The sequence below is a fragment of the Coffea arabica genome, chromosome 3c (genome assembly GCF_036785885.1).
Source record: "Coffea arabica cultivar ET-39 chromosome 3c, Coffea Arabica ET-39 HiFi, whole genome shotgun sequence".
Lineage (NCBI taxonomy): Eukaryota > Viridiplantae > Streptophyta > Magnoliopsida > Gentianales > Rubiaceae > Coffea > Coffea arabica.
Genome location: NC_092314.1, coordinates 2,046,290 through 2,057,487, shown reverse-complemented (window position 1 = coordinate 2,057,487; position 11,198 = coordinate 2,046,290). Strand labels below are relative to the sequence as shown.

At 36.3% G+C, this 11,198-nt stretch overlaps 1 protein-coding gene and 1 long non-coding RNA gene across 2 annotated transcripts; one reads left to right on the top strand and one right to left on the bottom strand.

The window, feature by feature from the left end:
- Positions 1-319: 319 nt before the first annotated feature.
- LOC113734015 (uncharacterized) lies at positions 320-5,603 on the bottom strand. Its single transcript, XR_003459196.2, has 4 exons — positions 5,118-5,603; positions 2,935-3,072; positions 1,857-2,001; positions 320-671 (listed from the first exon to the last, which is right to left on the bottom strand). It is a non-coding gene; the product is annotated as an uncharacterized lncRNA (long non-coding RNA).
- A 17-nt stretch (positions 5,604-5,620) lies between these two features.
- LOC113734014 (uncharacterized) lies at positions 5,621-10,789 on the top strand. Its single transcript, XM_027260303.2, has 8 exons — positions 5,621-6,227; positions 7,110-7,517; positions 7,956-8,073; positions 8,368-8,674; positions 9,070-9,142; positions 9,555-9,645; positions 9,721-9,800; positions 10,507-10,789. Exons 1-8 carry the CDS (start codon positions 6,153-6,155, stop codon positions 10,639-10,641), a joined length of 1,287 nt encoding a protein of 428 aa, XP_027116104.1. The 5' UTR covers positions 5,621-6,152; the 3' UTR covers positions 10,642-10,789.
- Positions 10,790-11,198: the final 409 nt, after the last annotated feature.

Sequence of the window (11,198 nt, the reverse complement as noted above, 5' to 3'; positions counted from 1 at the left end):
ATATGATGATGACTTTAACCGGTGTAATGTTAGAAGTTTCAAAGTCTTGCTTGGTACTCTCAGTTAAGTGGGATATGATTATTTCAACACTCCACTCCATGTAGGGGTTAGACTAATTTTAATGGTGGGGGTTTTTCGTGAAGCACCTGTAACTTTTGGCAATTCAATAAACACTTTGCATGGCTTTGATTTGGAGGCTTGCCTGATGTGCTTGAGTGCTGTGTGATCTCAATTTCTAGATGCGGGTTAAGTTACATCTAGTGCTAATGCGCCACTATCAATTAATTTGGGTTCTGCCGACAATTTACCACTTCAAAAATTTGACAAAAACCTAATGGATTGGAGTATGGTACTCTTCCATGTCTCCTTTACTTCAATAATCTGACAAGTCGTAAATAAGACAAAGCAAAATTTTCACCATCCCCCAATGAGGTATGGTAGTTCAGGCTACACAGTCATTTAACAATGATCAAAGGTATGAAAGTAAATTAAGATTCGACAACCGAGTCCAACTACAACTAAAAATTATCAAAATCTGGAAGTGTGCTTCCAATATGCAAACCAGAGAATACCCAGCAAAGTTCATGAAACCCTCCGCGAAAATTTCAATCCTATCGGCTGAAGTAGCCTTTATGATGATCTTCAAAACAAAATTCTGAGTGCCTGCACAACTGCAAGTGGAAAAAGGCATCCCATGAAAACAATATCCTGAATCTTACAACATTCTCCAAGATCATGAAAACATAATGGAATTATTATTCCACTGTCAGTGAAAAGCTAACAACATGTTCTGGCCATATGAACGTATGTTTCACATAGCACAAATTCATTAGACACCCTTGTGTTGATGTCAACTGTATAAAGAAAAATTGCGATAAAGTTCAGGATAACTTCTCTTTATAATAATTTTGATATCTCCCTTCTAAATAGTAAGATTGAAAAAGGATACAAGGCATCTGTTGTGTCCACATCTATTTCAGTTTAACAAACGTCCAAGACCCAAGACCCTCAAACTCACCCAGACCATCATGTAAATGTTTTGCTCATAAAGTCATTTGACTACATCAATTACACCTTAATTTGAGCTCTATGTTTACTAGGAAAATTCACTTACAATTTGAGTGACAAAATTGAATTAAACTCATTTTCAGCTTTTGGTAAGTTGGTCTAAATCGAACATTTTGTGGTTGCTTTACAAGCCTTCTACAAGAGTATTGCAATAAAGCACAACACCCCGTAGGGAAGGCAAACACTTTGTTAGTTTGATCATGAGAAATTCAGTGTTGGTCAAGTTTTGCTAAGATTTCAAATAGCTGCTTCTTTAAGTTAACAAAAGGAAGAGCAGAAAGCGAAAATGTTGCTTTAGAGCTTCAGCTTATGTAACATTCTAATAACAACCATCTAGAAGAAAGAGAAAATAGACAAATTTATCAATAGATGCCAATTATTACATTATATCTAGTTGAATTTCTTTGAATATTTGAGGTAAATGATATTTGCACTACAAAATCATCCTCTGGCACTCCACCTTTCTTCAAGTAATAAAATGCTACAATGGAGTGCCAAGAGCTAGTCTTGGAGTGCAAATATCACTTGCTTTTTGAGGATGAAACTCAACATAAGAATAAAAATTAGTGAAAAGACTAGGTGCTCAGACCCTGTGTATTGAACATGACAGCGAACAATACCAGATGCTGTAGGCTAAATTAGAAAATTATATTACTAATGGAACAGTCAAGTTCCATTCTTCCTACTTTAAATAGTTTCACTTGGCATTTATTTTGATTTGTGAATTCCGGTCACCATCAGACAGAATTTAAGAATGGACTATGAGAGGAATATTTAGGAAAGAAGACCTCCAAAACGTAGCTAGGGCCTAGGAACTTTTCCTAGTTCCTGCATCAACTTGCCTCCAAGGATTCAAAGCTTCTCTCCTAGCTTGAGCTTCAGGACTATTCTCCCAAACTCTCTTCTCTGACTCCAAAACAGTTACTTTATCATCTGCCAAGACAAAAATTGTATTAATGAGCTAGAGTACTTGTAAAAACCACCCAAATGAAGTTGAACAAATTACTGCATATTTGCTACTTTCTAAATTCTCCTCTTGGTACAGAAACTCAATCAAACATAATGTACACAAAGTCAAAATACCCTTTAATCAGCTAAAACAAACCAAAGGTTGCTTACAAAATCAAAGATACTGCTTCATACCCATAAGCCATTAGAGCTTAATCACCATTAGAGCTTAATCATTTATCAAAACAAACTAAGAAGCATTAACAGAGCTCTCAACTACCATAGCTCAGTCATCTATTGGGAGCTCAGGAAATGACCATAATGTTGAAGTAACGATCCACGGGAAGGATATATCAGTGTAAATGATGACTAACACCATATCTATGGAAGCAGATAGCAGTAGACTGCTTATAATTCAATTAAACAGAAAACAGACGTTTAGCACTATTTTTTGAAGCATAAACGTTAAACCACAACATCCTTACATACTCTCTTTTTCATCCATTCTCATGATCTGAAATCCAAAGAAATACCACCAATTAAGTAAAGGGTAGTATAAGTCTTCAACCTTAATCAAGTTGAATCATCCAAAACCCCAAATTGTCTGAATTTGCAAGCAAACATTCAGCATTAATCCATTAAAGCATTAGTTGACTGAGTCCATTAAAAGAGATCAAATTTTACTACAACCCGCAGAAAAAAGATCACATTTTTAAGTAGCCAAAATTTTAAAGTATAACACATTTCCTCAAGTTTTGTCAAATTAAGACAAGAATAATAATGGTACGAGCGAAAAAAGGACAAAACTTAAATAAATACTGAAAAAGAACTTCTGAATAAGGCAAAGATTCTATCTTGAAAAAATTAAGAAATAATTGAAAGTTGAGAATCAAGGAGGTTGAAAAGGAGGGTTCTCACACAGAAGCCAGTTTTGATCATGAACAATTCCATTGAACCTCCAACCATGGCGGAAAGAAGTGATATCTTCACGTACCAACCCAGAAATTTCATTCTTCTATTTTTTTTTGGTCCCTTTTCTTTGCTGTTTTGTTTTCTCTGCGCACAATAGAAAGTGGTTCAAGATTCCGAGCTAAAGAAATTAGTTTAAGAAAAAAAAAAATAGACCAGCAAACTAGCAAAGCAGCAGATTTTGAACTTTCAAATGCTCAAGAGGCGAAACCGGATGACGGAGGTGCGCCGCCTATACGAGGAGGGGTTGCGGCGGAGAGTTGGGTGGCAATGAGAGTAGTTGTGTCACCGCCTTTGGCTTTTTCTGTTTTTCTTTACTTTTGGTTCATCTAACTTGTTTTGTTTCCTCAATTTCTTTTTTATTTGTCTTCTTTTTTTCTTTTTTCCCTGTGGTTATATTGGTTAGGCTAATTAGCCTAATTCAGCCAAAAAAAAAAAACGTTATAGGCTTATAGCTTCGAACTTACCCTCAGATCAAACAGGCTCAAGTGCAAATTGAGCTTATGGAAACTGAGTTCCAAGTAAAAGATTCTTATGGTGCTCATTTTAGTTTAAGTTGAAACTCAACAATTTCTAATTGATTTTGTTGTCTTTTGTAGGAGTGTAAATGAATCGAGTTACTCAAGTTACTCATGAGTAACTCGATTCTCAACTCAGAGAAAAACTCGACTCAACTCGACTTTATTGTCTGCGAGGTCAAGCTTGAGTGACTCGAGTAATAAATTGACTCAAATCGAGTCAAGTTCAAGTTTTAAAATGCTATGCTCGTGAGCCTAATCAAGCCGAATTGAATATTTTTTATTTTTTAATTTTAATTTTTAGTATTATTTACATTTTTACATTTTTATTTTTATATTTACAAAAGTTTTCAGTTTTTAGTTTTTAGCTTTTAATTTTTTATTGATGGATTCACGACTTCCATTTAGACATGACTAATCTTTTTTAATCATGTGAATACTAGTTTAAGTGTTTTGACCTTTATAATTGCACATGGATTACTCAAAATTTGTGGTTTGAACTTTAAAAAAAATAATAATCAAGCATGCTCGATTGAGCTCGATTTTAAGCACAAGTTGTACTCGAGCATGAACTCAACCCAAAAAAAAAAAAACCTCAACTCACGAGCAGCTCGGCTTGCGTACATCCCTAGCTCAAACACCTTTGTTTATTAGTCAAGTCAAGCTCGAATAGGGTGGCATTCAAACTCGACTTAATTCGATGACACTCTTATTTGCTTGAATAAAATAAGAATGTGGATATGTTACATAGATCAATCAGAAACATTCCATCCACTTGAGTCTTGACACCACCTTTAAAATAAACTCACCATTTTTTTCTTCTCTAAATATGATTAATATTGCCATAGAACAGTTCTTCTTCCAATCAATAGATATTTAATCTTTGCTTACCAATAACTCCTAAAAAATGAACAAATTATGAAGTAAGCTACAAAGCATAATGGATATCCAGTTCTATTCACTCACTTACGTTTACAGTAACACACTGGATGCAAATTAATACTACAATTTTAGTGTAAATGTGATTTGAATTACTAAAAAATCACGATTACACCACAATTATATAACTTTAGGCCAAAAGTTAATAAAATTACAATAATTGGATAGAACTCGATTGGGATGCCATGATCCAATCACAATATAGTTCTTCTTCTTCAACAGAAATCTCGTCCCGATTTACCGGAAACTCGCACAAACCCACCCTCTCTCACACACTCAAATCATGAAACAATATCCACAAGAAAAGAAACATAAAATCAAGAACCAAACGGAAAATGAAGCAAAATTGAAAGGAGAAATGTCTCTCAAACGCTCTCTCGGGTCAGTTCACCGGCAAACATATTTCGTCTAGCCATTTTGTCAAACAGATTAAGGTCATCACAAAAATTGAATATTGCTTATAAAATTTGACTATGGCTGAGCTGAACATATCTTGTCAAGCCTCATTCAGGCAGAAAATTGTGAAAAAGAAACAATGAAATTGCAGCAAGTATCATTGTCCAATTTCATTTATCCACATAATAAAGCATACGGGAAGAAGATAGCAATTTCAGTAGCCAAAAAAATTGATCTCAACCAAGAGATTAAAACAAAAAGGGATTATGGAAACCTCACATTGCTTTCTTGATGATGATTTGCCGGTGGTGGTGGTTCCAGCAAGAAGACAGCAACTCTGGCAATGGTGACGGCGCCAGTGAGCTCCCCTTGTTCCTCAGACTCCCTCTTTTTTTCTGTTTTTTTTTTTGTTGGTTTTGTCTTTTTTGGTTCTTTTCTTTTTTTCTTAGAAAGAAAATGAAGGATACCACTCTACAACTAAGATACTGCAAGGATTTTGGAGCGGGTTGTTATGAGTTTATATGAAACTCAAGGTGGATAAGGGATGATGACTACTCGTGATCTTTTATAGTTTTAATTGTTGAAGGATGAGGATCGATAGTTACAAATACAATTGGTGTTGTCTTTGTTAGTGATTGAAGAACTGGTTCTTGTCTTACATTGGAGACTCTAAAACAATTGGAGGACTTTCTAAATTGATATAAAGGACAAAATTGGTTTTAGAGTAAAAGTCTAGGGACGAAAATGGTGATATAACCTTTCCCCGCCAACAACCCCACACCCACCCCCCTCCCCCACGGCCCACTCCACCAGACGACAGTCCTAGCTTGGTGTTTGTGTAGTAGTGAGTAACTTCGCGCTACATTCTACAAGCAACAAATTGCTGGAAGACGACGAAACCTTATTTGTATTCGTTCCCATGACAACTGGGGACCATTTTCCATCATCGAAGGTTGCTTGTGCGGCTCCTGATTCAGACTTTCTTTGTCATCATCTTCCCCGGCACCTGAACCGAAACATTGCAACCCTGAAATTTATACTGATGCAATTTGGTCCCTTCCCATCATCTCATCTCCAATTATTCTTTCACCAATTACTGCAGTCTTTTTCGTTGAAACCCCGTCAAATTTTTTGTTACAGTCGTTAAATAACTTGAAAACATATCTGTTAACATTTGTGGATTAGAGTTGGTAAATGTAAAGACACTCATATTTTGTTAGATAAAGATAAAAGGACTTCCATTTCTTTTTTTCTACTGTTTGTTCTCTTTCATTTACCGATAAAGATCGGGTTTTTATGAGTGAGAACTAGAGAATGGAATCGCCCAGAACTTCAGCAGATGTGGGAATTGCAGTTTCAGCTAATGATGATCCGGCACGACCTGTACAGGTTACTTCACTGCACTATTACTGCTTGTGCTCCTGGGATTATAATTTAGGTTCTTCTGCGGGAATTTTGCTGAATTTTTACAATTTTCATTATGTGGTCAATCTAAGTCATCGTATGAGAATTGTGGTGTCCTTTTTACTTTATTTTCTCTGCGTTCCCTGTTTTTAATTCTTTAAGAAATGGGATTGCAAATAGGGCAGAAAGCAAAAACTATAAAATGAAAAAGGCATTTTTTGCTGTTTTTTAAGTGCATTATCTTGTGGAACCTATAATTGAAGGATTCTGGATCGGTTGTTAAAAATCCTTCCATAAGTTGCATCTAGCCTACTTTTGGTCACTTGTTGTTTCCTGTCGTATTTTATGATTTGAGAGGGTATAATCTTGTTCTTTCCTTTTTGGTGTTACAGCAGATTAATGTGACAATTTGGTCTGTTCACCTAGAAGGCTTTTACTTTTCTTTGAGAGATTGGGATGGTGAACATTTGAGTAATGTCCAACAATATTTAACCTTAACTTTTAATTACCTTACTTCTGATTCTGTGCGAATTCGATGGATCAGTGCTGTGATTAAGCTGTCTAAGTATTCCTTTGATTAAAGCTGTATAGCTTTATCGCCGCATACATGATAGAGCTTAATTTAATTGAGTTACGGCAATTTTAGCCATCCACATCAAACTTTTACTACTGCAATGCTCTATCTGTTGAGGGTTGCTCGAGTCTTTTGACTGGCAGTTGGCATTGGTGTCACATGAATTCTTCATTTTAATGAAGCTTTATTATTTACATTCATGACATAGCTATATTTTAGTTCCCATTCACAAATGATAAGCATGTTGTGTCATATTTCTGGAGAACTTATTCTGAAATGTGTGCTACATGCAGGAGGACATTCTAGATAGAGATTCTCTTAATACAGTTGTAAGTTCAGGTCCAAGTGCAAGGCGTGCAGATCTGTCCCTTCAAATACCTCCTAAACCAGCTGTATTTGGAAATAGTCGCAGTGGAAAGGGTTTACTTCAGTCTCCCAGTATCCTGGGCAATTCATCAACTGCTGGCTTCCTCCGAGCTCTAAGCTTCAAAAGGAAGCTTACTGCAGCTGATGGTGAAAGAAGCTCTTTGCTTAATTCAGACCCCAAGGCAGCTCCTGAAAGCCCTGTGTTGGCTAATATCATGTCAAGCCTGTCTTGGAAAAAGAGTACTTCTCTTCCGGTAACGCCTGCATCAAATTTGTCTCCCTCAGTGTCCACACCTACTACCACAAGGACTTACAGTGAAAGAAAAAGATCAAATGTAAGTTGTTATCCTGAATTCTGCCAGTCTGCTATTGCTTTTGTTCTTCCTGGCTGGTAAGAGATGTAAATTAGAAACATTATTTTGAATAGAGCCACAACATCTACACCACACTCATATAGGTTATCTATCACATTGCTCTTGAATGTTGGACATAGATGCCAAATTGTAGGTAAGATTGTAATCATTGCAATCATCTCAAAATGATTCCATATCCATATATCTTCCCCTTGCTAAGATAATTAAATATAAACATATATCCGGATATCTTCACCTTACCAAGATAAATGTAGTTATGGAAACACAGCAGTCTTCCTTCTTCGTCTTCCTCTCTCTTTTTTTTTGGGTGGGGGGAGGGGGTTTGGTCAGGAGGTGTGTGCCTTTCTGTCAAGGTTGTAATCTTACAGAACAATACTTCAAGATCTGCACTTGCTGCAGGTTGGTGCATCTAAAGCTACTGTGTCAAGGTCCCTCTCTGTACCTGGGAGAAACACAGTCATTGTAAGATCAGCCTCTTTTGCCAATGCTGAAGAGCATCTTCCAGATGCTGATAGCGGTATGTCATGCATGTATCCTTCAGACTTCATATTGTTACTCCAAGATTCTAGCTTACCTCATTCTTGGAAATTTAAGTTCAGTTGCTTGCAATGTTGAAAAATGTTCTTCAGTGTCCATGTGATTTAAACTAATTAGTTGGCTTGTAGACGGTTAAGTTCATATTTTTGTAGCCTTCTGCATGCAAGATTATAGTGCTTTTTAACTGGCATCCTGGAAAATAATTATGTAGATTGATTGCTGGTAGGCTTTGTTTGGTTATTGTTTCTAAAACTTCTTCTTTCTTGCAAGTTAGACCAAATAACTCCTGCTCCACCTGACAATGATGAAGAGATTCCTGAAGAGGAAGCTATCTGTAGAATCTGCCTTGAAGCATGTGAAGAAGGAAATACACTTAAGATGGAGTGCAGCTGCAAAGGTGCTCTCAGACTTACACATGAAGATTGTGCAGTTAAATGGTTCAGCATAAGAGGAAACAAAAACTGTGAAGTTTGTGGACAGGAAGTTAGGAATTTACCGGTAACTTTGCTGCGTGTGCCAAATACAGCTCAAAGAGATAACAGGTTGGATGGACAAAGTAGTTTCAGTTCAGAAAGGATAAGGTAATTGACGATTTAAAATTCTGAGTAAAACCTACAAATTATTTTTTTTTTATTTCCAATAAAAGCAATATTTGGGTAAGTAACCCTGTTTCTTGTGGGCTACTAAATTCTCCTCTAGGAACTTGGTTCATTTTCATTTCATTCATCAGTGCTTGTCACCATATCATCTCTAACTGCTAGTTGATAGTTAAGTTTATTTATTTTTATATTTTTAAATCATTGCTCAAATTCTATGCTCAAAAGTGAATACCTGAATTCAGGGTTAATTTAAAATTTTACATTTCAGGGTTCTGAACTTGATAATACGACATATACAACTCTTTTTCTTATTCCTCTAAATTATCTCTTTGGCTTTTTAAGTTGATTGTTAATGGATTTATATGTTTCTTGTACAGTGCTTGGCAGGACTTTGTCGTTCTCGTCTTAATTAGCACAATTTGCTATTTCTTCTTCCTTGAGCAGTTGATGGTAAGTAATCTGGCTGTGAGATATGAAGTAAAGATAACAAAGTCTCAGAGGCTTTTTCCTTAGCACAATTTCTGTTTTTATTTTTCGGAGGTGGGGTTGGGGTGGTAGTGGAGAAATGGGCTTCCAGATATTTGTTTGAAAGCGATATGTATGTACTTAAATGCTTGAAAAGTGAAATGTAAAGAGCAATATCCTGTTGATGCTAAGTTGTCCATCAGAATTTTGTGAACATAATGAGAGAACTTAGTTATATGACAACTGCTACCAATTTTAGGGTGCTTATAGATCAATAAATGTAAGCTTTTCCAGCTCAAGCTGAGAAGTTGGGGGATATTACCAACACTGAGTTCAAAAGTATAATGGCAATTACATCTGCAACTTTTTTCAATTTTCATGGTCTCTTTTTGTGCAGATTCACGACATGAAAACCCAGGCACTCGTGATTGCTGCACCATTTGCTTTTACTTTGGGCCTTTTGGCATCTATATTTGCCGTGATCCTAGGTATTGAATTTGTCTCCTGGGGTTTTTGTTCAACTTATAGTAAACATCAGTCTTAGATCATTTTATTTCTTGCAGCAATTAAAGAATATATTTGGACATATGCAGCACTTGAGTTTGCACTTCTTGCCATTATTCTCCACTTTTTATACTCCTGGGTAAGTGTATTGATTTACTACTTTGTATGCCTCTAATTGCTTTGTTTATATCAATTGCTGCTGCTGTTTGTGGTCTTCTAAAAAATTAAAGACTTCTCTCTCTGTCTCGCTCTCTATCTCTCTCTCTCTCTTTCCCCCTTTTTTGGCTTATCCAACTTATTTTGTGTATAATAATGAAAATCATCAAAAATAAGATATGGCGCCAGTTTTAATCAGTCTGACGGCTTTGACTTAGATTTGTGGAGTTACTAACACCTTGGCTCAAATGGGAGCCCAAAGACATTACTAAACGTTTCCAGCAAAACTAGGAAGTAGCTGATGTGTGAAACACAAACGACATTCTCTGGCCGATGAGTGTCGTTATTGAACTAGTAAAGTTCCCGATAGAGAAGACAGTAGCACTCAAAACACTTGTTGTAATAGAACTTTTATAATTAAACAGCTGTTGCCACGACTTCTGAGTCTCATGGAGCCGCTGAATTTTGAGCTAACCGATCTCTGAGTCGTGAAAATTTAATTACAGACCTTGTACATGTTGTTGGTATGCTTATCAACGCTTTGCCATCTGTAATGCCTTTTACTCAGATTTTCTCGTCATGCCTCGCACTTGTATCTTAGCAAGCTGAGGAAATACTGCGATAGTGAATCTTGTGTAGTAGTTTTGCTTTGAATTGCTTTGACACATGCCTTTTTTTGGCCTTGGCAGGTTCACCTGTCAGCAGTTTATGCAATCTTAGTTTCTTCGGTTTTGGCATTTGGTCTGGCTATAAGTCTGAACTGTCTTTACATGCGATACTTCTACTGGAGAGTTCAAGTAACACAAAGCTCCAACCCTGCATAACCAGAGTTTGGAGAGAGAGAGAGTCTGCCAATCTATTCTGTTTAGTTAGTAGGAAGGTGAATATTATTTATATCCAACCACGGAACATTGTATACAGGATTTGCCACCAAGGTTTCAATAACAAGATGCTGGAGGGGTTTTGTACTTATCATTTCTTTACCCATGGTACCCCTCTTATTTTAGGACCTTTACCGCATAAAGAATAACGAGAGCTCGACTTGTGCCAAGTTGTTAGGCTTCTAAATTCTCCACGGTGGGTTGGAAATTCGACTCTTGTCGACCGCCTCCTCCCTCAAGGGTTGAAGATGCTGCCGGCCAAAGTTGTAAAATCGGGATCCTACGTGGATTGATTTTAATTTCATAGAATCGAATCGTAGAATCGTAAGATCTCATCAAAAATTCCTAAATTTACTAAATTAATGAATTTAAAACTCATATACCATTTTATACATTCTGTAAAAGATATCAAATAAATAAGTTATTTATACTATTTTATACATTCTCTAAAAGATATCAAATAAATAAGTTACTCATAAAGATATAGCATTTATGCCCAA

Bases quoted from the DNA above. Each gene is read 5' to 3' on its own strand.
- LOC113734014 (XM_027260303.2), top strand. From the start codon at position 6,153: ATGGAATCGCCCAGAACTTCAGCAGATGTGGGAATTGCAGTTTCAGCT. The intron at 6,228-7,109 runs GTTACTTCACTG...TGCTACATGCAG, and splicing joins ATCCGGCACGACCTGTACAG to GAGGACATTCTAGATAGAGA. The intron at 9,801-10,506 runs GTAAGTGTATTG...TGGCCTTGGCAG, and splicing joins TCCACTTTTTATACTCCTGG to GTTCACCTGTCAGCAGTTTA.